At 32.9% G+C, this 27,538-nt stretch overlaps 1 protein-coding gene across 5 annotated transcripts; it reads left to right on the forward strand.

The window, feature by feature from the left end:
* On the forward strand, positions 1-27,538 carry LOC125065475 (V-type proton ATPase 116 kDa subunit a 1). Of its 5 annotated transcripts, XM_047673069.1 has the most exons (18): positions 1-273; positions 3,606-3,785; positions 4,455-4,583; positions 6,414-6,502; positions 7,354-7,392; positions 18,573-18,699; positions 19,609-19,785; positions 21,509-21,721; positions 22,026-22,176; positions 22,349-22,488; positions 22,950-23,186; positions 23,601-23,713; positions 24,474-24,622; positions 25,127-25,263; positions 25,564-25,650; positions 25,948-26,188; positions 26,302-26,434; positions 26,643-27,538. In XM_047673069.1, the coding sequence occupies exons 1-18, from the start codon at positions 157-159 to the stop codon at positions 26,740-26,742; spliced, it is 2,559 nt and encodes an 852-aa protein (XP_047529025.1). In that variant the 5' UTR covers positions 1-156; the 3' UTR covers positions 26,743-27,538. The 5 variants fall into 5 exon arrangements, with proteins under 5 accessions (XP_047529025.1, XP_047529027.1, XP_047529028.1 ...); XM_047673071.1 differs by lacking the exons at positions 6,414-6,502; positions 7,354-7,392 and adding an exon at positions 5,555-5,640; XM_047673072.1 differs by lacking the exons at positions 6,414-6,502; positions 7,354-7,392 and adding an exon at positions 5,753-5,826.

The raw sequence follows: 27,538 nt of genomic DNA on the forward strand, positions 1-27,538 counted from the left end.
GCGCATCGATGACGAGTTCGCTCACTGGACAATCATATTGATCGGTTTCCATTTATTTCGGTGTCGTCGCCGCCGAAGTCCGTTCGTAGGCGGATGCGACGAACCTAGATAGATAGGAATTATTTTTTTGTGTATTGTGTTAAAGAAACTAACAAAATGGGGTCGTTGTTTCGGAGTGAGGAAATGACTTTATGTCAACTTTTCCTACAGAGTGAAGCAGCCTATGCTTGCGTGTCTGAACTTGGTGAATTGGGGCTCGTACAATTCCGCGACGTGAGTATAAAACGCCCTTTTTATTTTGAATAGTACAGGTTCAACCTAGATTGAATATAATGATATGGATTTTGCTCCTATATACTAAAACTATGAAAACTATATAAAAAAAATCTAGAGAGCGGATGACCCTAATTCACTTGCTAAATCTTTGTTATTCTCTAATTATTATAATGCAGTAGGGTTTGCTTGAGTTATTGGTTTTTTATTGTATTACTAAGTATATAATTATATACCACATTATTAACAAATTAGAAACATATATGTCAAATTTAGTGGTTTGGATTTAGAAAAGAACATGATTATGTAAAATTATACAAGTATAAAATAAATGCTTTAATTATATAGTTTTCATGTTAATTTCATAATTTTGGTTTTATATGAATTTTCTATCATTTTTTGTTAGTAAATATTTAGATACAATACTTATTCAGAATTCCCAGTGATGAATATTTTATCATGCTCCAACTGACTAGTCTAGATTACCAAGAAAAATATTAATATATCGCATGTGAGATCCTGTGATTGACTTAAAAGGCCTTAAGCATAAAATGGATAATTATGTAATAATTGTCTGTTTGAATATAATATCTCTTTTTTCTTTCAATTTAGTAAATTATAGATCTTAAATAAAAAAAAAGATTATGAGCGTCAAAATGAGGTATACACTGTCTTATCAAGAGATATCTTTGCCTAAAAATACACCATTTTAATACTGTAACATTTGGGTATTTTCCTCATAATGATACATAATTATTTTTAAGACTAATAAAGCACAAATATCACTTAAGAAATAGAATTAATTTAATCATGCCATAAAAATAATATTGTTTGTAAAGTATTAAAAGTAACAATCAAATTTGAACCTTAATACCAGAAATTTAAGTATATTATGGTTGTGAAGTTATTCTCACCCAAAAAAATCTGAATATAAAAATTGTGTCCTGAAATTAATTAGAATGGTACGAATAAGGATATTCTAAGTGTTATGTCTTAATGTTTAAATATACATTGTGATATAACTTTCCTTATATGTAACATTGTTTATTATTAATGTACCATCTTAGGCTTTGCTTTGATTTCTCATGTAAATGTTTCCTCATATTCATTTACATCAATAAATTATGGTTATGAATCAATATTCAGTGGGAGTGGAAAAATACAATTTTTGATAAGTATCTTATCAAGTGAATACTATACAGGAAGGATTTACTTACTTACAAAAATGTGGCTACAATTATTAATATATTTAACTTTAAATTAGCCTAAAATAAAAGTTAAAATTATATTAAATTATAAAATAGCATATCTTATTTATAAGCTGAATTTATGCTAATGTCTAAATGGATGTATCTACATAAATTGACTTCTATAACAGGTCTATAACTAGCTCAGAGTCAAAGACCTTACTTAAATGTAATAATGTAAGATGTTGTCCTAATAAAATAAAATGTAATTATTATGTTTTTATGAAAGTAATGTAAAAATATATCTTTATTTTTGTTAGCCTTAAATTTAATGTTGAATCAAGTTCAGTTTATATCTAAGACTTTTTTGTGGCAATTTAAATCTAATGTTTCAATGTATACATGCAAGTGCATTGTTGTAGCACTATGAATAAAAAAAAAAATTTACAATAAAAATATCGAAAAATATGCAACCTTTTTTGAAATATACTGAAAGTTATGTAATTAAATAATATTCAATCTTAAGACAATTTACAATAATGCCAACATAAACTTATATTAAAAAAAAACTTGATTGTAATCAAATCATGTGATTTAATTGATGTATTATGGCATTACTAATTCTTATCACTATTGATGAATTAGTTTTAATATATTTATCAGATAATTTTAAAATATATGAAATTGAAACAAGCATGAAAATGTTGTACTGTTAGACCAAGGCCTTCCTTTATTTATGTGACTGATTGTGAATATTCTCCCACTGAATTGTAGATACACATGGTTTAGAATATTGCTCGACATATGTAGGGCTTATTACAATGCTCGTGGGTTTTTAACCCAACATTTTTAGTTGTCATGTTTTGTCCAATAGGTCATCGGGCCCCTAAACCTGTGGTAATCACAAATGCATTTGTATTTGAAATATACTTAAATCACACTTTACACTAAATACTAAGCATTATACTTTCTTTTTATATTCCTATATCAATATTAAAATATAGTGTAACAATTTTGATTTTTAATACTCAGTTCAACTTAAATGAGCTTTGTAAGCTTCCAATTTAGAATTTTTGAACCTGTTGAAAATATCAACAGTCTATTGTTAGATATATTTAAAATTATATTATAATAAACTAAGTGTATAGATAAAGTTTCAAATACATTTTTAAAATACAGTACAATAAATATAACAATAAGAATTTACAAACAAATAACTTTGAATGGGGCTCTTTCAATGCACCTTTTTTTTGGCATTTTGATTGTCTATAACTGCATGCTGGCGTATCAGACTACCCAACTATATCAAATTATATAAGCACAGCACACAAAAATTTTAATGTATAAAAATATTAAATGTATTCAAAGGACAAATTAGATTATAAACATGTTTTTAATATATAGCTTATGTCATTATGGTTTAATAGACCAATAAATGCCAAGGACAGACATGTAGTTAATTATGTAATAGACAACGTTGATTATTGGTATTAACTCATTGAAGGGATTGAATACACCTGAACAAACTACTGAGCGTCCGCGTGTGAACATTGGCGTCCACGACACGGAATGTAATGATATAATGCTTTGACCACACCTTCGAAATTTAATAAAAGAAATCCGTTAAATATATGTCAATAATTAGACTATTTAGAATAGCAACTGACAGTATAAACTACTGTCAGTTGCTATTATAAAACGAAAAAATATTTTATTTATTTATGAAAATAAATTAAACAAATATTTTTTCAGCAAAATATAAACATCGCCCTCCCTTAGAAGGCAGATTCTAAATTATTATAGTATTTTTTTCGTACCTAAGATGAAATTCTAAAATACTAATACTTAAACTTTTTTTTATTTAAGAAATCTCCTTATATTTATGATTATAATCATAAAAAGATACTGTTGCTATTGTAGAATCAACCTTCTACAGAAAGTTCAGACAGTTCAGTCACCATAATTTCTGATCTTCTAATAATTCTGTTGGCTATTACAATTATCTTATATCATCGTCTAAATATGTACCAATTCAAGTATGTGGTACTTATAATGTAATAGATAAAAATATACGTCATACGTTGTGATTGTGTGTTCTATAATTAACTATAATTATCCATAATTATCCATGACATTTCTCAACAGCTAAATCCCGACGTAAATGCTTTCCAACGCAAATTCGTCAACGAAGTGCGTCGCTGCGATGAAATGGAACGCAAGCTTCGTTATCTCGAGAAGGAGATCAGACGCGATGGTATTCCGATGCTTGAGATACCAGGAGAGGTCCCAGAGGCGCCTCAGCCCAGAGAGATGATTGACCTTGAGGTAAGATAATACTTAATGCTGTTATATGTCGATTCAATTAAATTAATCACTTCAATTCTTTACGAACTTTATATTCGACCTACTGGTTGCTTAACCAGTAGGTCTAGGTCCAGGTAGGCTATAATCCTTTGTGATATTTCAATATGAAGGATTACTCTACTTAAAACATAAGCAAATGATTATTATATTCTTTGTGAAGCAGAATTATAATTCGCGTACTGTTTTAAGTGAATTCCTTTTCATATTGGTCTTGATACAAAAACATTTCTATTATAAAGTAATTTCAGTCTACTTAAATAAGGAGGGAATCTTTTGCTAAAACATTTAAGACCCCTGTTATTGCCTCGACTGATGTCATCAGGGCTGGTTCATTTTTCGCCCTACGGGTAGTTGCTCTTCGACGAGAAAGTGCCGCTACACTGTTACATACAACTACTCAAAGAGGAGCAGATATGATCCTCAGGATAGAAAACATCAAACTTAAAATTGCCGATTCAAATCATTACTGACGAGACAAGCAAAACGTTCTAATGCTTCATTTTTGTTTTCTCGTGTTCAACGGTGAAGGAAACACTGTGAGGATATATCTGTGATGGGGTAGAAGAATTGCTACATGTAAATCCTCCAATTTAAGACGAGGATGTGATTTTATTAAAAATAAATCCACAGGCAACCTTCGAGAAACTTGAAAATGAGCTACGCGAAGTTAATCAGAACGCGGAAGCTCTGAAGAGAAATTATCTCGAATTGACTGAGCTCAAACACATCCTTAGGAAGACACAAGTATTCTTCGACGAGGTAAGCAGACTATTTTTATAATGTGGTGTTACGATTACTTTGTCGTTTCGGATCACATGATTTGCTCTACAATTATCGATATAACACAACGTTATAATGTTAATCTATATTATGTGTGTTGTTTACGTAAGCCACCTCGTAGTTCAGTCTTATAAATTAATCGTGAGATAAGATAATTCACGCCGGCATATCCCCGTGAGGCAACGTTCAATTATTTATTGTTGCACTATCTATGTAAGTTTTTAGGTGAACATGCTGCATAAGTATATCCAGTCGTCGTTTTAAACTCTCAGTACCCAGCTCACATCAAATTATTATAAAACTTTTTATACTGACGGCATCTCTATCAAGATTTTAAAGTCGACAATATGCTGCTGTTGTAGAAAAAAACTAGCTCCAAGTCGATCGATTAAACTTTTAAACTTTTAAGTATATTATGATGTTTTGTTTTAATCATCTTCGTTGAGTTCAATTTTTTTTTATTTTAAGTCGATGTATCATTAAATACGAGAGAACCCCGATCGGCATTATATGTATAATCAAATGAAAAATACTAAATATCTCTTCGTTTACTAAAACACTCAGCACTGCCTCTATTTAAATATGTTAACACTGTCTGTCTTTTACGAGGTCGTGGGTCTTCTTCATACAATCGCTTTAAAGTGTGACATTAAAATGAACATCAAAACTACTTGAATATATTGCTAGGTATCTTAAATAAATTTCAAAAGTTCACAGTCATTGTCACATTTCTAATTCTAAAATAAAATAAAATTTACCAATATTCCAAATTGTATTTTAATTAACAATTGAATACATTTGAAAAATTTGTGGGGACGAAAGTATTTCGGCTATAAATTGATCGCTGTCTCAAAGGTTTTTAATCGGTATTAAACACTCCACCGATAATGTGACATTGACCTTGAATGCGCAATTGACCTTGGCGCCATTTTGGCGCTTGTGTGCACAAGATGGCGGACCCTTCGCGAGAGGAAGAACAAGTGACACTACTGGGGGAAGAGGGACTCATGGCGGGAGGGCAAGCGCTCAAATTGGGGTATGCAGATTAAGTTTAAAATGTTCTCGGACGTGCCCTGACTCCTGCGTTTTAGTAATAGGGGCGACGAATGGGAGTCAGAGCAAGTTATGGAACGATATTATTTTTGCAGCGCTTGTACTGTGACGCTGATACGGGAGTCTACCGCTCACCACTCAGGCAAGCATTGGAGACAGCCGGTTTATAGTATATTATCAAATTAACACCTCTTTTACTTCTTGTGTGATGGAATGATAGCTTAGTGTAGCACCGACATCACCTTATAATTCTCAATTTCTAATACGACGCTTATAGGTCTAGACGAGTCCCCTATCGAGTGCTAATCAACTGCTGCCTGAGTGAGTTTTAACTAACAAAGTTTTCGAAACCGATTTATTTTTGAAGTCCATCCGCGTGGTGAAATTTCGGTCTAAACATAACGATCGTGTTCTTTTCATACCGTCATGCTTTCTGTATCTGTTATAATGTTTGCATGCCATTTATGAGTTTTATCATGTCCGTAGATATTCACTTTTATTTTCAAAACAGTAGGTGATCACGTTGTTAATTAATCACAATTTGAAGTAGATGTTGAAACTAACAATATAAACAATATAAGCTTTTTGAATTATAGTAGTCATCGCAATCAAACAATTGAAGACGCGTTGGCGCTATTTTTTTACTACAACAGGCAATGAACCATCCACGGTGAAAATATCATATTTGTGGGTTTAGCTTTCGGCTTGTGTCGTGATTTGGGCAATGTCTTGTCTACATGTTTGTTTGTCCGCTAGCACGAGGGCGGTGCCAATACCACCGAATCGATGACGCGCGCACTGATATCCGACGATCCGAACAAACATATGGGACAGGTTCAACTAGGGTATGTATACGATTGTACATACGGTACTAGTTGACTCGGTGGGAATTACGGCTGACCAGCAGTAACCAAGCGATATTCATTAGTTGAACTTTGAAAGCAACGATCACTGCGATCAATATAATTATGGTTAGGGTGCATGATATTCAATTGATATGCTATCAACCGAGTAACCACTGCTTTTCAGCTGTATTTTACCAGCCTGTTTATAGCTAAGGGTGTCGTAAAGATATTGAAAGGAGCTAAATTATTGATCAAAATCTTAATTTGTTTATAAAACATCAAATTCATAAAGGGTCTACAGATTAGTTTTACAAAATATAATATAAGAATGTCCAATACTGAATAAAGAAATGTAAATATATTTGATTATATTATTCGGAACTAATTAAACAATATATAGTATGTCGACGCTCTTGGGTACGTATGAAATTATTTTTTTCACACGTCAACCTACAGTGATCAATCTAGATGTTTACATGAATTTGACAGTTTTATTATTTGATGGTAAATTGTATCTCCAACATAAATATTTACCATCGTTCATATTCTACAGTAAACGCGTCATATATTTAACTCGTTAATGATTTTAGCAAGTTCCTTAGTGCTTTGGAGAATTTTGATACTTGAGGTTATAATTTATTTAACATATTCTAAACGCAAAATTATGTTCGATCGTAGGACGAGTCACAAATCTTGCATGCTGAATTCTACAGTAAAATAAACATCCGATTGTTGAACTAATATTATTATCATTGAAATCACGAGACGTGATCGTTGTGATTTCTTTGATAATTTTTTTTTTTAAATATGTGATAATTGCTAAAAATGTTTTTGCTTGATTTACTCCTTAGTTTTCGGGATAAACAAGAGTCCTTGGAATTCCTGCCTTGGTTAGTAGTAATGTAAATTATTTGTAGTTGAAATATTTTACGGAGAGTTTGTGTTTGGTGGAAGGTTGTAACATTTTTGGTCCTGTTTTATATTTAACCTTCGAAATTGAAGGACATGAATTTGTGGTATTTTAACATATTATGGAATTAACCTTTGAATGTTGCTTAGTGATTGATAAGTTAAATATATCTACTTTGTATTATTTTTTTGATTGTCAAATTAATGACGATAGTAGAGATAATCAGGGTTTAACTGAACCCATGATAGACCACGTTTACAAGAAATAAGTTTAATTTTTAGCTAGTTGTCTACAAAATTTCATTTTTATGCAGTAAGAAAATTGATTACTCCCAGTTGACCTGATTCATTTCAATTTCGATGGTTTTATTAATTGTTTTATTAACATATTGTAAAGACATGCTTACTAACACTTCACCTGTAGAAATATTTTCACTCAGCGTCCCTACATGTATATAAATTTCAATTTGGACTTCAAGAATAGATAACGGAATAGGTGCGAAAATTGTAAATGCTGAAAATGTTACATTTTTCGTTATCATACGTTTTCTCAAATAGAATAAACCGTTCAATATACTTGAAAATTTGAAAACTGGTCGTAAAATGCTTGATTTTAATCTTTGACCCTTCTCATAAATGACTAGATTACCTTGTCCAGTTTATTCTATATGTTCTATCGCGATATTATTAGTCGCAGAAAACTTGTGACAACGAAAATTACAAGATACTATTTTCTCGATTAAGAATCTAACAGCGTCTTGGTACGAGTGTCTTAGTTATTAATTTTTGTTCTTTTTGATATTTATTCCTTTGTTTTCAGACTTATACTATACATTCAGAGCGATATTTTTTTTTACATACACAATATTCCGTTCCCATTTTAACCTTCAGATAGCTAAGTATGATGTCGTTAATAAATTATTTAGCTCCGTGTTTCGTTATCAGACGTGGTGTGACACTGTGTTATAATCTATGCAAACTCATTTGTTTCTTACGTACAAATTTTACTGCCCGTATTCTCAGTTGGTAAGCCTTTGACTAAAGATCGGCTATTATCATCACAATGCCTCTAGAGAGCTGTCAGTTTCTTGTAAACGATTTACAATTTGCTATCACATTTATCCATGCCTCGTTTGTCATTACAACTTTGAATAAAAAAGCTAAAGATCCTTGAATCAGAATTGAACGTTTTTTATTTTTATTTTCTCTTTAACGTGTTTTGTTGTAATAGCAAAAGAAATATGAGACGAATTTTAAAGTAATAGGTCCTTTTGTAAAATATCAATATATAACTTGAAATAACGTTGTCTAACATTGCAAGTCAGAATCATGAAGTTATGGAATTTTTTATCGTCAATTTTGTATCCAGTCGATAATATCGGTATGGTACTCGTGACCATTTGGTTGGATTAAATTTAAGATAGCATTATATCAAACAGATTCAAATTGAGAATGATACGAGAAAAGCATAATACAGCCAAGATAAGGAGATTCAGTGCAGCGGTAGATTATTGTAGAAAACAATAACATTGACTCATGTTTCGGTATTTTTATCTTCGAATGTTGAATTTCTGTCTGGTCTTTATCATTTGTGATGTATTTGTATCGTTTCTTTTTTGAGACGATCAAGTTTAGAGTTTAGCGCGGTCATAGATTTATTTTTTATTTTTATTATACGCAAAACAAATAATAATCATATAAATTTTACATTTAATGTTGTGAGGCTAAAAAAGTCAGTTCAGCATATTTGAGGCGAAACACAGCACTGGTTTTCAGCTGGTAACTTGACCTAGGATATTACGCAAAATCAATAAATATATATATATATATATATTTATTTATTCAAACTATGACAGATAAAAAATATGGAGTTATAAATTACATAGTCGGTTCGTATTTGTCGCAGGGTTGTTATAAAATCTGTGATATTATTTTCACCAGTGAAATTGCACGTTTGCACGAATGTTATTTAATGTCTAAACTTTTTATAGAATATGACTAATCATTTTCACTGTGCAGTGAACACGTACAGTGACGTTACAAATAACCATAACGTTCTATTGATTGAAGACCCATATTTAGGACATAATTATGAAAAAAGGAATAATTGCAATACTGCTAAAGGTGATATAAATATAGTTGTGGATAATCGGTTCTAATCTGTTAGTTCGTATATGAATGCGTGGGTATACTCATATAGCCCATTTTATTGATCAAACGATGCCAATCCTAGAATGTAATATATATTTCAGAATGTACATGATATATATTGTACTGGCTGCTTCAAGCGGTTTCACACTTGTTAAATGTTACTGCTTCACCTTCGTGGGTGGTAATGTTGTATAGTCTACTTGTTTCAGCTTCCCTTGCGTCTGAGGGGAGGTCTGGTTTTAGGTACCTCATGTCCTCTTCTGTACCCAAAATCCAAATGTAGGATCGTATGCGTGGTCTAGACCTGAAAGCGTGATATTATGTAGGTCAACTTTTCTATCCTTTTGTATCCTGTTATTAGCGTAATCAAAAAACTCTTCAGCTTGATAAGAAAAATTAGCGTTAAATTTCCCGACAACGCAAATGTTAGCAGGTTATAACAACATCTATCAAATGAAATGTTTAGTTCTCACAAAGGTTGTTTGAAAACAGTATCCGATACATCGGACGTTTACCTTTATTATCGTGAATTACACGTTAGCGATGATATGTTAAATGAAAGAAATTATATTTATATGTACAAGATCCGTTATACATATTTACATACGTTTTGTGCAATATATTTGTTTTATACTTGTTTCCAGTAAGTTTAAAAAATACTTAATCATCTACTGCTTAGTTACAAATGAAAGGTTAGGTTACTTACTTACTGCTAAAGGATATATCTAATCTAATAATAAAAATGATTGTATATCTTCGGTGTCTTTATTAAAAAAAAATTTGCCTTAACTTTGACAAAAAGAACTCACTTAGCGATAAAGCTCGATCATGTACATCGTCCATGTCTGATTTTTTGTTTTTAGTTTCTTTGTATACAATACAGTTTATTTGTATTGTATGATCATTGTTAATGATTGTGGGATTTGCTTGGTTCTCAGTGTATGTAATTATACTTACTGGCTCCTTGTTAAATGAAATGGTGGGTATTCGTTCTATAGACTTGTCTCTGTAAGACTTCTAGTGTCACGATGATTTATCATTTATTTATTGAATAATTTATGATTTATCGTTCAATCGTTCAATCGACTGTTATATATTTTAGATTTTCTGTTTCTCATCACTAGCTCGTCTTTCAAAAATATCAAGTTAACTTGAACAGGGTAGTTAGTATTTATATGTTTCAAGTACACAATTTTGTATATTCATATAAAATGACACGCTAAACTATTTTAAACATATGTTATAATTAACGTCAGTAATAATTATCTCGACTCGGGCGATACGATCGTCATGCAACTGTCACAACCTAATTTACGTTTACGTAAACATGTAGGTTTTCTCGTTAACGTTGTATTGTGCAATACTCTTATCTATATCATTTACAAGGCGTTTTTAACATCTGTCTATATTATTTAATTCTTTTATAGTATAGTTAATGCGTCATGTGCGTCATCTATGCGGCTTCAATTTTGTAATGTGTGTATGAGGAGTCCGTAAATATTATGTCTATATGTGTAAATCAAACCCGCACGCACACATGCATCCACGCACACGGCTAAAAATTCATCTCCGAATTCTATGCAATTGTATAGATTATGCCGATAAGAAATTTGGAATAAGATAAGTCATATGATGTAAGATTTTTTTTTTTTTTATATCAGGTAATAATGCACGCTCTGAATAAATGGTATAAGTTAGTGAACACTTTCATTAAGTTATGTTAATCATGGAGAAATTGACTTGATTATAAGCAAATTAAAAAAAGAAATTGTCGCACGTCGAAACCTTATCGGTATATCTTTTTCTTTTAAAACTTTCGTTATGGAAAAAGTAGTATTTAGTTGATGGCTCATTTAAGTACCCATACAGACCATACGAAATTAACTATGAACTGACGATAAATGTTACATGACATAAATGTTTTAATCATGTTAATAAATATATTGTAGTCGTTATTTATGAAATAAACATTATAATAACATTATAATAACTGAGTGTAACGTACGTCCCTTAATATTTTATTTATTGTATTTAACATTCTAATGATGACCTTCGTCCGGCGCCTGTCATACATTCCAAAAAGAGAAGAGACCCTAAACTTAAATAAAATATTACGTTACACAGACAGACTTGGTGCTGTGCCAAGGTGAAACGCCCCCTATATTACATCATTTGAAACGACACGTACAAACTAAATTGCACTCAAAATCCTTTGGGTAAATTACAAAATCTAACAACGCGCTTAATATTTCAGTAACGATTAAAAATCACCCTTATGTCAAGTGTCTTAGGTTGAAAATATATGTAATATTCAATGTATGTTTGAGGAAATCAGAAATAAACCAGACGAATGTAATTTTGTTTATACTATACGGTGGTTCCCCGATCAATTCCGAAGGCAATTCAATTTCACGCTCAACTGAATCCTGTTTTAATTTAAAATATAAAGACAAGATACAAGACGTAAATAAAGTATTTGATAAAATTTTTAAATTCAAATCAAACTTTGCCTTGAATTTGTGCCCGTTTCAAGTTACAATGTCAGAGACAGACACGAGAGAAAATGATACTGAAATTAAACGTCCATGAGTTAATACCTTCAAAACGTTGAGCAAATAGCGATAAAAATGTCGACAATTGTTTCCTAATAACCATATAAATCCAGCAAAATGTAGTTTAGGATTTCTTGTTTTATTTTTTGTAGTACTAAAAATATGAAAGATATCCAAAATGATATATTTTCGGAAATTTTGGAAGATTTTAAGTAAAAACTTTAAACATCAAATTTGGCTTCGATATAATGTCACACTACAAAATAATTAACTTTATTGTCTTGGTGTGTGTGACACCTACGCTTGATTCACGACAAACGTCATACTACTTTATCAGTGTGCGTGTACTTGCCAACAGGCCAACAGTTGGCTACAATTTTTTGCGACGCGTTCTCAGCGTTGACATAATTCTGTACATATTAATAATGATAGCTATTAATGATAAATATATGTATAATCATGCGGCAAGTGTTAACGACGTTAGCGGAACGCTGGAAATGATAAATGAGCTGAAATGACATCTGCATATTCTCTTTTGTTTCGTCCAAAGTAATTTACGATCGTTTTGCCGTTCGATTTACTCTAACTATTTAGTTGTTGGTCGTATGGCATTGTAATTAAAAGTTCAAATACAAATACAATTATGTCTGAACGTACGCTTCAAATAAAAACTGAATAATAAATAAATTATCAAACAACAAATAAATTATGATGAGTCCTTGAAGATCTACTGAAATCAAAATCGGTTAATCAACAAAAAAGTGTTACTCGAATATAAAATGTGTGCATGAAGATGAATTGCGAATGTCCTCCTTTTTTAAGTTAATTAAGAAATAATTAGTGTTTAAAATCCTTCTTATAACTAGCCCAGGATATTAAAAGACGTATATCGCCGAACTTTGCCCTTCAGTCGAATAATAAAAATATAATTATGTATAAAGCAAGGAAGATACCTATCAACGTACTAGGGAAACACGAACGTTAAGGAGGTTAATTTAGACATTCTGCAAACAATGCACATTCAGAACAAGCGTTACTCATTCCTTCACGTGATTACATGAATAAATGAAAGCAAACTGCATTGTCGTAAGCTGTTGTCATTTTATTATTGTGTTATAAAATATATTATACGTCATAAAATGTTAAAAACCGCAAAATAAAATTAACTATGATGTTGTAAAACGTTGAATGCATTTGTGACTTATTTATGAAGAATAAAATCAAAGAAGAATACACTGTCGATTTTGATAGCTATGTTATAACTGTTATTGCCTTGTTTGTTTAGGGGCTAGCTAATAAATCTGCAGAACCCGAGGTCTTGCGATCAATTGAAGCGCAACAAGACTACACTACACTATTGTTTTTATTGTAATGAACATCTCAGTAACTTCACAAATGTTGACGTTAACTTGTGTTTAAGCACATACTACTGCTGTATAATTTGTTCTTCACAATTGACTATAGGTACTTTCTCTTAAAAATGGTCGACGTGGCGAAATCGGTCAGTACATCATCATACAAAGTGATATATTAGAAAAGTTAATCTTTTTTAAATTTAAAACACGAACAAAGACATGCAAATGGTCGTAATTACTTATGTCAATGTGCGCTAAGACAGCGGCTTGCTGGACATTATCGATACACAACCAAACGTATTTTAGTTTACTCGTCATTCGACACGAAACGGACCAATAATGATAACCACCAAATATGACGTGATATTTCAATGGGTAGCCCGGCGATACTCAATGTAGTAAATAACTCTATCTCCTAGGTGATAAACTCGAGATAGTATTGTTTGCTGATGATACTTCTTTAATTTTTAAAATAAAAAGACGTCTTTCAATATATGACGATGTGAACAATACTCTCTCTGAAATAGTAAATTGGTTTAGTGTTAATAATTTAATGTTAAATAGTAAAAAGACTAAATGTATTAAATTCACTACTCCCAATGTAAGATGTGTCAAAACGAGTGTACGTTTAGATTGGCGAATAGACTTAGCTCTGCAGCCTATGCGGTAAAAAAAATTAGACTTTTGACTGATGTGGATACGGCACGCCTTGTGTACTTCAGTTATTTCCATAGTATAATGTCGTATGGCATCCTACTCTGGGGTAATGCAGCTGACATTAATACTATTTTTGTACTTCAGAAGAGGGCTATTCGTGCAATTTATAACCTGGTCCCAAAAGATTCGTTAAGAGGTAAATTTAAAGAAATTAAAATAATGACTGTCGCTTCTCAATTTGTTTTTGATAATGTTATGTATGTACGCAAAAACATAAATGATTTTCCCAGAAATTGTGACGTACATTCTATTAACACTAGGAACAAGAATAAACTTGTTACTCCAAGTACCCGATTACACAGGGTTAGTAACTCTTTTTTGGGGCAATGTATACGTTTTTACAACAGGATCCCAGAAAACGTTCAAAATTATTCAATTATAAAATTCAAAAGAGTCGTTAAAGAGCGTTTGTGTGCTAAAGGATATTACAACACTAATGACTTTTTAGTTGACTGCACACCTTGGGAATGAAATGATCGCCTCCAGGCTGTTTCAAACAACTAATATATACTTATCATTGTACCTACATGGAAAATGGTTAAAAAAAATGAAAAAAAAATATATCCCGCTGAGTTTCTTTCGCCGGTTCTTCTCAGGTCCGAGGTGCTAAATTCCGAACCGGTGGTAGATTTTTGACAATCAATAAGCAAGTGCAAACACTTCTATATTGAATAAAGATTTTTGACTTTTGACTAACCATAGTTTTACTAAAAAGGTAATTCATTTATTATCTATAATTCCAACCGATATGTTGTTTAGAGAGAGACGATTGGTTAAATAGGGGTCTTTTCCTTTCGAAAGCGATATCAGTGTTAGTAGAATGTATGAAATATGTGGTTAATAAACACCCGATGAACGGTGATAATAATCGTGTATCAAAACAATAATGAAAATGACTGACTGACATAATTCTTATAAAAATGTATACAAATCAATAATGAAAAGTGTAATGGAAAACTATGCTCGCCTAGTAAAATATTCAATGACAGATATTATATAAGTCACTGTCTTATTAGCATGATATAGCGCGATATTGACAGAACGTGAAATAAAATGTAGTTTCAAAGACCATTGTCACAAAATTTTGTAAAGCCATTGTGGGTTATTAAGAGATAAATTACCGTAATGAAGAACAATACGAGACCTTGCATTATGTTTAGTCGTTAATCTTCCTCTGTGCGAATCGTGTGTCGAACAATAGACGTGTCAAACCCTCAAATTGCATACGATTGAGATTCCAAACAAGGGATTGCGACTAAATTATACGTTAGAAGCTTATTTCGAAGTATTTTGTTCCACCGATTCTCGTCAAATAAAATTTTCTTCATTCAAGTAGACTCTTATAAGCAAATTTGTATTGTTATTTACTTCATTAAATTGCAATTGCCCATACAAAATGGTGTTTCTACCGAAACCTAGTATTTTTTTCCACCAAATATATGTCTCGAAAACATACCCAAATTCCCTGTCTCACAAATATGTTAGCATTATTGCTCTTAATAAGTTATCAAAACAAACTAGATTATCATATAAAAAAAATATATATTTATGGTTCTCCGGCTGACGAGGATTTAGGTCACTTATATGATTTCAAAGACACGTCTAATACATTGCAGGGATATTTATCGGCGCCATAATTGTTGATCATCTGATAGCAATCGATAATACCTTTGGGAATTTATTGATTATATGTGTAACTGGGGCGCTGTGACACGCTGACAGCTTTGTGGTATTATTATTATACTTTAACTAACGAGGTTGATATAGGCTGGTGCGATTCTTTAAGACAAGAAATTAATAATGTAGCTCAAAATGGTATATTTGTTTTTCAAAAATTACTTATAGAAAACTAGTGTCAAAATCAAAATCAATCTCTCATAGTTTAATTAATGATTTCGTTGTTAACAATTTTACTGAATTTTCTATTTAGGATCTTATAAATACTTTGTATTATACTTAGCGGAGTAAATAATTATTGTCGACTAGATAATGTTTACTTTTTATATTTTAATCATTCACCATAATGTCATTAATTATATACTTTTAATGATTTTGAAAAATAAAATGTGAGTATGTATCTATGTATTTCGAAATGTCAAATGTGAAACAATTTAAAATATAATTGATATTGTCCGTACAATTGAAAGGGCGGTACTTAATAAAAAAAGCCGTATCGTATAATCTGACAATTCCTATAACAAGTATAATATTAATAAAATTAAACACTCGAATGTTATGTAGTTATATAAGAGTTTCCTGTTTTAATGATTATATCTTTTTCAACATGTAATATAAGATAACCATTCGAAACGACAATCACGAAATGATAATTAGTTGCAGTTTTTTATTGACCATTAATTTTAATTACCACATGACTTGGTAATAAAGTGTAACTTAATTGGAATGGTAACTACGCAAAATATCCGGCTCGAAGGATCATTTTTTGAACTTATTCTTTATGACATATTCAGAGTTAGATACCAAGTATTTTTCGACGGTTCTTATTCTGAACGATTGATAACTTTATATTTAATAAATTCTTGATGTTTATGAAATGCAAATTCAGTTTGAATAATTTGGGTCTCTAGGGGGCGCGAGCCAATGGCCAAGTGGTTTTAAATTATTCAATTTAATATGTCAATTGTTGAAGTGATACATCGGTTACCTAATTTACCATTAACATACATAATGGCCTTTCATTAAACGATATTGACTATCTTTACGTGACATGGTCTATATGCGATGGTATTTTCTAAAATACGAACATTTTTAGCACTGAATATGGATACAACTTTTTTTTTTGATCGATCCTAAAGACGACGAAGGCGACTTACAAATATTATAGGATAAATAAGCTAAGAAATACAGTAATTGTTTGATTGGAAAATATTACACACTTAGAAAACGTAACCTCGGATATATTAATCACACATTGATGATTGATATTTAAGGAAGTACTTAATAGTCTTCTTTATACAAGAATGTCTATCCTATTTCATTGGAAATAGGAAAAAAGATAAACAAACCTTAGATTTATGTATTTCATGCGAGTTACTAATAACTCCGTTATATTGTGCACTACTAAGAGTTTACGATTAAGATACATTTATTTATATTACAACACTATTACACAATTCCAAATAACAAATTCCGATAACAGTTTCGTCGACATTCAAAACGCCATTTTTTCGCAAATCCATAGTGAATATCATAGATTAATCAAGCTCTCAACCAATGATATCGCATCAATTTGCTGTCAAATGTTGTTTATTTGGCTTTTTTCCTGTTATGATTGGAAAAGAGTATATATATATTAATGACGTTAAGGTTTTTATAAGTGTAAGGATAATGTAAGTATAAGGATTCCCTTTATTAATGAATTCAATTGCAATTGAAAAAAGTATAATTTGTTTTGTGATATTCCTCTCAGCTTAGATATATTACAGTTCAAAAACCAAATTTGCATTGTATAACATTTATGCTAAGATCATAAATAAGATCTGGTTTTTTTTTTTGTGTTTATGATACGAGGAATTGTAAAAAGCCCAATAGTACTACACAAAATACGACAGTTAAGTTGTACCATAAGAAGCAAATTTTACGTTTTCGAGTATAAACTTAGTAAAATAATTTTAATATCAGTTCAATGATGGGATTTCCCTGAACGTCAGAATATCGTATCGTCGGTTCATAGTAATTTTCCATTCGTTTTCGTATAACATTTATTTCCATTCGAAGTTTGATTTAAAAAATATATATATTAATTTGAATGCAACACGTTATTGGTCAGGTATTGAATTTTTATATTTATCGAGTGAATTTAAAAAAAAAAAACTCATGTATACAAAAAATAAACAAATGAAAGTGCGCCAATTTCTTATATATTTTTTCTCATCTCCACTACTTCACTCTCTCCTATATACAGCTTATAAATAATATTGATTTGCAAATAATCATGGTTTTCGTTAATCCATAGTATTATTTACAAGCTGTATTTATTGTAAATATATTAAGTTAAGTTATCAATTTAATTTGAAATTCTTTTTAAATTTAGAATACAATAACTAAAAATATTTTGAATATGTGTTTTTTTTTCTGTGATTCGAAATTTTTGTTTTAATATTTAGTCAGAAATCCCAATATGGTTTCAACAGTAACTAATAAATGTATGGTGAAATTACCTATTCGAAATTCAAAATTTTGTAATTTTTTTTACTAGAGATTTCATTTTAGTCCAAGTCACCAATATTGGGTAAATGCAGTAATTTCTTGCTTGTTCAAAGTTATTATTATCTTTATTACTTATTTATCTGTTATTACTGTTGTTGTAGAGTTCTATGTGTACGATCTCTACATTTCCCGATTCTAATGATCTTATTCGCTCAGTTTCGTCGCTGGTGTTATACTTCGTGAGCGTATACCAGCCTTTGAGAGGATGCTATGGAGAGCTTGTAGAGGAAACGTATTCCTTCGACAGGCTGAGATCGACACACCATTGGAGGACCCGTCGTCTGTAAGTAGCTTTTATTTCCTAAAGTAAAATTTCGTAGGTGTTCCAATGTTATTAAGACGAAATTATGTAGAATAATTGTCGGGGTCTGTTCTATAATCTATTCACTGAGAGGGTCTTGCACAAAACTCTAAATCCGAGGAAAAGGAGCGGAAATATAGGGTTTAATTCCATCATTTCCTCACGATGTTTCTTGAATTGAATTTCCCGAATTTGTATTAATATATGACTAATATTAAATTTTTTTATAATTTAAATGTCTCATGTTTAAATTTGAAGTCAAATGTTCGTCCAACGTTGGTTACGTTATATGAAATTATAAACATAATTGAATGACTGTTATCGAAAATTTCTTATTTCATGTTCGTGTTGTAACGGTACGAGAGGTTACATTATGGGTTAGGTTAAGTTAGAGGACTGTTTATTGTAGGAACAGTTAAATGGTCGATTGCCAAGGTCGAACCATGACGAACCTTTTCCGATTGTGTGAAATAATGTGCTGAACGGCAACATTACATATCAAACAATATAGCATAGTAATAAATATTTTAAAATGTGGAACAAATCAGATAATTAAATCCCAAAAAAAATGCAATCAGAGATTCAACGAATTATTCATTTAAGAAACTGTCAGTGTCGGCAAACATTTCCTTTTTCTAAGAATGATAAGAATAACAAGTTTTATTGTGTTTATTATTATTATTATAAAAATAAACATACCTTACTTATAAGTGTTGTGTTCCGATTACATTTGAGTCAGCCCAGGAGAAATAACATCTTAGTTCCCAAGGTTGGTATCAATGTTTATGCGGTGTTGCGGTGGGGACCATCATGGGGGCGACATTTGTCAGTCTGCCTGACTACCTTTAATAATAAAAAAAAATATAAATGATAATAACAAATCTCTTTCAGTCGGACCAAGTATACAAGTCGGTGTTCATAATATTCTTCCAAGGAGATCAACTGAAGACACGCGTCAAGAAAATATGCGAAGGATTCCGTGCGACGCTGTACCCTTGCCCCGAAGCCCCGGCCGACAGGCGTGAAATGGCTATGGGTGTGATGACCAGGATCGAGGACTTGAACACGGTAAGGAATTCGATTGTGTTCCTGAGTTTCATTTCGGTCGATTACTGATAAGATATCAAATTTAAATATACTTTCTTTAAGTAGGCTCTCACCAGCATTTCTTTGTGTTTAAATTAAACGCAAACCGTGTCGGTATCGTGCTCGGAATATAAATTCTATCGAGTAATACACTGCCAAAAATGGATTTTTGGCTATCTTGTTTGTTTAGTATTTGGTTGTTTAATGTTGTGGTCCGGTATGGATTGATATAGCCAGTGTAACCACAAGCACAAGGGACATTATAATAACTTAGTTCCCAAGATTGGTTACATTGGAGGTGTAGGGAATAATTAATATTTCTTACTGATGTTTAGGGGCGATGGTTACCCATTACCATCAGATAGCCTATTCGCTGAAAAAATACAAAAAAATTGAGCTTAAACTTAGCACACATAGTGCTTTTAATAATACAGTTTTGTAACGTATTGTTTTTCACTAAAAATGTAAAGTACAGAACTGATAATGCAAAAGGCCTTCTTTAATCTTGCTCCGATGCAAATTGGTGGTTACACATAAAGCAGAATTTACACGCAAATTAAGCACATCCAAATTGAGTAGTGTTTTGCTCCGATTAGTATTCAGCGCTATCTCGGCTTTTTTTTATTAAACTAAAACTTACTAAAATTAGTCAAATTAAATCGTACGCAAGGTATGTGTGATAATGACTAAAGTGATGGATTTTTTGCAAGTGATTGTTAAATGTAAACGTTGTTAGTCAATGTTAAGTTATTTTTGACTCTTAAGATCATCACTGCGTCAATCTCAAATTAATTGTAACTGTATAGAAACGAGAAACGTATTTATACCATAATAGCTTTTTTTTTTTTTTCAATTTAGATGCTATTCGCTTAATATGACTGTTGCTCCTCAGATTTCATTAATAACAATATTTTATAATTCTACAAAATAAACGTCATGTGGAAACTATTTTATGATCGTCATTACATTCCGTGTCACGTGGTTTACAATATCTCTGCGATATTGTAATACTTTAGACAATTGCATAATAAACGTTCTTAAATAATCGTCACAAAGCCTGAGGTGTGCGTCAAATAAATAATATAATAATAATCATTGAATTAGAAGCATATGCACCTGTTTGTTCCCTCAAGTGTGTAAATTCAAATAGAGATTATTAATATCGCATTAAGCTTGTATGCGAAATATTATTACTCTATTGCTACTTATGTTCCGAGAACTGCAATGGCCCAGTGGTTACGCGTGCATCTGAACCAATGAAAGCTGGTTCAAACCCAGGCAAGCACCAATGAATTTTCAGGCGCTTAATAATTTTATAATTATAAATTTATTGTTAAAATAATTAGAGATAAAGCTTATTATATAAATCAATAATGTAAGTATGATACAAAACGTATATATTTATTTCTTTGTATAAAATTGACTATGTGTGAGAAAGACAAAAGTAGTTTCTTGCCAGTTCCTCTCGTTTATATTTACGTTCCGTTCCGTCGGCAGTTTAAAATTCACTTCATTTCTTTAACGATTCAATAATGTGTATTGAAGTGTGACGATTATTTTTTCGTTTTAGATTTAATCGATAATAGATAAAATCGACATGCATTTTGAAGAGCAAGATTAGAGTTGTTCTCGTATGTTGGTTTTACCAATTGTGCAACGATGTGTGATCAATGTAAGTTGACGTAACGTGTTATTCTGGTGCTAGGTCCTCGGCCAAACCCAAGACCACCGTCACCGCGTGCTCGTAGCCGCCGCCAAGAACATCAAGAACTGGTTCGTGAAGGTCCGCAAGATCAAGGCCATCTACCACACTCTCAACCTTTTCAACTTGGACGTCACGCAGAAGTGTTTGATCGCCGAATGCTGGGTGCCCGCGCTGGATATGGAGACTATACAGCTCGCTCTGAGGAGAGGAACGGTAAGAGAATTCTTCTCGGAGTATTCTTTTCGTTAAGAATTTCTTGCTATTTTGGATATTTTTTGTGCCGCGTTCAAGAATCGATTAGACAAGGTCGTTTTAATCGACCGGTATTATGGTTAGTATCGATAAATGCAGATTAAAAGGTTGAGGGTAACAATGTAATTAATGATAGGGACATAATATCTCAAAATCCCGAATGTGGTCTACTTTTTTAGAATTCTTAGTCACACTCAGTACGCAAACAAAAAATATGTCTTTGCAAGTATTGTTTACATTATAAATATTTGGTTTAATAACACAGGAACGCAGCGGCAGTTCCGTGCCGCCGATCCTGAACCGCATGGAGACGCTGGAGGACCCGCCGACGTACAACCGCACCAACAAGTTCACGTCCGCCTTCCAGAACCTCATCTACGCGTACGGCGTCGCCACCTACCGCGAGGTCAACCCCGGTGAGCAGAATTATACTAATCCGGCCCTAGTTTTCTGGGTATTCGATTTGTCGGGATAGGATTAAAACATATAAATATAAAACATATTGACTATAATTGAAAATACAATTAAACAAGGTATACGTTGTATTGACGACTCTCCCAATGACTAACACCCGATCGCCGCCCGCAGCGCCGTACACGATCATCACGTTCCCGTTCCTGTTCGCCGTGATGTTCGGCGACCTGGGCCACGGCGCGCTCATGGCCGCCTTCGGCTTCTGGATGTGCTACAAGGAGAAGCCGCTGCAGGCCAAGAAGATCGACAGCGAGGTACCCTCCCCGCCCACTCGATGACTTACTAACTTATTAACGATTCCTCACGATCGATATCCTTCGTCAATGACCGAGCACGAGATTATAAACTAATTATAAACAAAAATTAAGCTTACGAAAAGCCTGAGGCGCTGGCCAGAGTTTGAATCCGCAATCATCGGTTAAGGTTTACGTGTTCAAACCCCGAGGCCCTCTTGGTTCTTCATTTAGCGTAACATAGTTTACGAACGAGAGTAATAAAATTAAATAATAGAGAGTAAATCTTACGTATAGACACTGCAGATAGATATATAGATCCGCGATGGCGCTTTCGGTTTTCCCCAACTTAATCTATCTTAAAAAAATAATACTGTAGAAAATTCATTAATAAATTACTATTGGCGAATTTTGATTGAATTTATATCATAATAAAAGAAAATTCTATATATAAATCCGATTTACGTATATTCTTTTTCCAGATCTGGAACATATTCTTCGGCGGACGGTACATCGTCCTGCTCATGGGTCTGTTCTCGATGTACACCGGCCTCATATACAACGATATATTCTCGAAAAGTCTCAACATATTCGGATCCTCTTGGCAGAACAACTACAATGAGTCCACGTTGAGGGAGAACAAGGCCTTGCAACTGAACCCTGATTCGGAAGACTATTTGCAGTACCCATACGCCTTCGGGATAGATCCTGTTTGGCAGGTCAGTATTGTTTATTAATCTTACTGCATATGTATTAAACCTAAAGCTGGGTTTACATGCGTAGATTAAAGGCTATTATATACCAATGGCAGGAAAAGTAAACCTAAATAAAATTTTGATTTTCTTATATGATTTTACTATTAGCTGTTCTATACTACGCTACAAACAGTTCTTTACTATAAATAATACAACTCTCTATAACTAAACTGTTCTCTTAAACTAGCTGTCATTAAAATTTCTATTATTTTACGTATCATCATTGAATACCACTTTCCATTGACAAAATAAAAGTTTAACTTTATAGTCACACAAGTTTTTTGTAACATATTATTTTCAAATGATTTCATAAATCCTACCTTGTTTAATTACAGTGAATAATACTAATCACAATGATTTTCGTGTGTTCCTTTATAGTTGGCCGAAGCTAATAAGATTATCTTCATGAACGCTTACAAGATGAAGATCTCGATCATCATCGGAGTCTTCCACATGTTGTTCGGTGTCTGCATGTCGCTCTGGAATCATATGTAAGCCAATATTTTTTTATATATTTGTATCTTACACACACAGTTACGCTTTCCTGCAATCGATGGAAGCCAATTTGTGACAAGGAACCGAAATGTGTTACAGGAACAGTGCACTACTTGATTTCACAAATAAGCGCGCTATACTTTGCTTGTATATATCTTGCCTGAAAGTCGACAATTACTCACACCACTTTACAAAGAGATAAATAAGATATCTCTTAGGGATAACGCGAAATAACGATTTCTCCTTTACTTTTTACGAGAAGTAATGGCTTATTTTCGCAGTGATTTTAAGCAATAAAGCAATAATCCTTATCCAATTAAGTACATTAAATACATTCCGAATTTAATATAGATCAATATGGCCATTTACAGAATGTAATTTAAATGAATATTTTCCAAGATATTACAGATTTAAAACGCAGGGACATAGCGGTTTGTATTGTCTAATGTCTGAAAAACTGTGAACGTTGTAAGAAATTCTGTAGTATATTTAGTATCAGCATTGCACCCGAGCAAAGCCGGGGCGGGTCGCTAGTCTTATATACAAAACAAATTATGTTGGTATATGTCTTTGAGATTAATATACTTTGGCACTGTTCGATCGATCTAAATGACAATTGCTACATTTGCTATATTTTAGCACATTCGTATTTGATACACATTTAAAGTTGCATCGTATGAGACATATTATGATAGGCTCAAATGGTCAAATAGGTTTGATATTCTTAATTATTTAGATATATTTCCCTGCCCACAGATACTTCAAGCGTCGCATCAGTATCTACGTAGAATTCATACCACAGATTATGTTCTTGACTCTGCTGTTCTTCTACATGGTACTGTTGATGTTCATCAAGTGGACCACATATGGACCTACGCCTCCCTACTTTGGTAGCCAAGATCCAGGTTAGTGTAACGGAGACGATGACGTGATATTATTAATTGATCTGTACTTCAAGTAAATAGGGTTGTAAATATTTTGTGTTTCCCAAAAAACACAAAATATTTATAGCTGTTAACATTGCACTAGTGCCAGTCGTACATAAACACAACGACAACTGTTGCTTTTATCAATGTGACGTCACCACAATGACTGACAGCGTTTTTGCGGGAATAGAATAGGTTTAAAATTTTATTTTTTTTATTGCAAGAAAACGTGTTTATTTCGCCGAATTATTTATTTTTGTGGCTTTTTATCAGAAAAATCAACATTTTGAAGTAGAATACCCTTTTGTATTGACTGTTAATCGGTAATTTTAAGGAATTTCATCTAATACAAGTCAGTGGTTTGCGCGCTAAAGCGAAGCAGACAGTCAGAGTTACTTTTGCATATATTTACTTTGAAAATCAGCATTTAGTGACCGATCAATTATTATTTGTATTTGTAATGTGTCAATAAATGTGGAACAGAGATCGTGAAGACGAGCGGCTTCTGCGCGCCGTCCATCTTGATCACGTTCATCAACATGATGCTGTTCAAGACGGACGCCAACACCCGCCCCCAGTGCGACCCCACCATGTTCGCCGGACAGATCGGCCTGCAGAAGGTAGGGAGCTTCCTCTGTCTGCCTACCTGCTGTTTATGTTTATATTACGTTGGTATGGGCCTATGCAATAATTGTATACGGTGAATGGTAACCTCCTACAATAAGTCTATACACTTTGTTTGCTGATGTGTTGCGATATGCGATATATTATATAAATGTAACATGAAAATTATAAGAATCTAGTGTCGAATGTAAAATACTTTTTTTGTCTATATTGGCTGTAATTTATGTAAGTTTGTGTTGTATAAATCTGAACTGTGTTGCAAGTATTCTAATGAATAAAATGTGTTTCTTTGTCAGTTCTTCGTGATCTTAGCGCTGATGTGCGTCCCCGTCATGTTGTTTGGCAAACCTTACTACCTAATGAAGGAGCAGAAGAAGCGTGATGTGAGTGTTGAAAGATTTGTTAATTATTTTTTAATTTTAAATATACTAATACTTGATATTAATTGAGAATATTACTTTATATTATGTTTAAATAAACATCTTGAAACAGGTTATATTATTGTGTACACATAATTAAAAAAATAAAATAAATAAAAATATTAAAATAATTGCATTGAAATAAATTCAGTGATTTCCTATGTAATTACAATGTAACTAGTTTTGGTCATATATTAACTTATATTTGGGACCCCTATTTACGACATGTAAGATAATAAAAGGTGTGCACCGCGCCCACAGAGCCAGGCCCACCAGAGCATGGAGGCGGCGGCCGAGAACGGCGCGGCGGGCGGCGCGCCCGCGCCCGCGCCGCGCGGACACGACGACGACATCACCGAGGTGTTCATCCACCAGGCCATCCACACCATCGAGTACGTGCTGGGCAGCGTGTCGCACACGGCCTCCTACCTGCGCCTGTGGGCGCTGTCGCTGGCGCACGCGCAGCTGGCCGAGGTGGCCTGGAACATGCTGCTGCGGAAAGGTACGTAGCATACGTGGCCAGCGCACGTGGTACCACCTAGATGAGCTTGGCGAAAGTAAAAAAATATATATTATTCGTTCAAGATATAACAAATGTTATGTGGTACCTTGCAGGTCTGAAGTCCGCCGGTTACCAGGGCGGCATATACCTGTACGTGGTGTTCGCCGGCTGGGCCGCCATCTCCGTGTCCATCCTCGTGTTGATGGAGGGGCTGTCCGCTTTCCTGCACACGCTGCGTCTGCACTGGTACCTATCTCTTTGCTCCCTCTAATTCTATACTATATTTCAATGGCAGGAGGAGTAAAAATAAACATAAAAGGTGTTAAAATTGTCCACATACTGTGATATATAATATTTTCAGTCTTACGCGTAACGTCCCCGTTAGACATCACAAGTGTTGTCTGCATAACAATCTGTCATCTAAACCTTTATTAACATAAGTTTATATTCGCAGGGTCGAATTCCAGAGCAAATTCTATTCCGGCGAGGGCTACTTGTTCCAGCCGTTCTCCTTCGAGGTCATCCTCGACTCGGCTGGTCAGACCGAAGAGTAAACATCAAAAATACAAATACACCTGTAGCCCGTTCTATTTAAGCTTTATTCGAGTAGATAATGCGCTTTAAATATATTCAAATGAAATAGCTGTGAACAATGTGTAGGTAACGATAATTTCAATAAGGATGTGTTGTTTAAAATGTTTATATCGGCAATCATATCATATATTATGTTCCTATGTGATTGCTTCGGAATGAGGACAAACACGCAACAAAATAGAAGGCCTTTTCTTTCCCCTCAAATCTCCCCGGGAACGCTGATGTGATCGAGAATGCTAAACTGCTCGCAGTTATTTTACAAGAAAGAGATTATCTTTGTTTAAGTATAATTGTTCATCTGTTTGAATTTAATACATAGATCAGAGAGGGGACTGGTTTATGCTACAGAGATTTATACTCTGTGATTTAACAAACGGCCTTGATGAATTTACCAGTTTATATAATTTATTAACTTATCTTTGATGTATCTTATTCGATGTTTGCAAATAGTGCATCGTATTATAAGCCTTAACTATAAAGCATTGATGTCTATATTGGAATAATAGATAGCGTTGCAGAGTATTTGGTATCCAATGGAAAAAAGATCCCTTTTGTATTTCTTTTATAACTCATTTTATAAGTTCAAATGTACTTAAAAACTTTTTGAATTCGTTTTTTTAACCGAGGCTCTCTTTATTTGTAAAAACATAGAAATTGTCGGTCCGTAGATCACCATGTAATTGTTATATCAACCTTATGACGTAGAAAATGTAATTTAGCTTCAGGTTTATCAATAAAAGTTTATTTCGTAGCACA

Source organism: Vanessa atalanta, chromosome 7 (genome assembly GCF_905147765.1).
Source record: "Vanessa atalanta chromosome 7, ilVanAtal1.2, whole genome shotgun sequence".
Lineage (NCBI taxonomy): Eukaryota > Metazoa > Arthropoda > Insecta > Lepidoptera > Nymphalidae > Vanessa > Vanessa atalanta.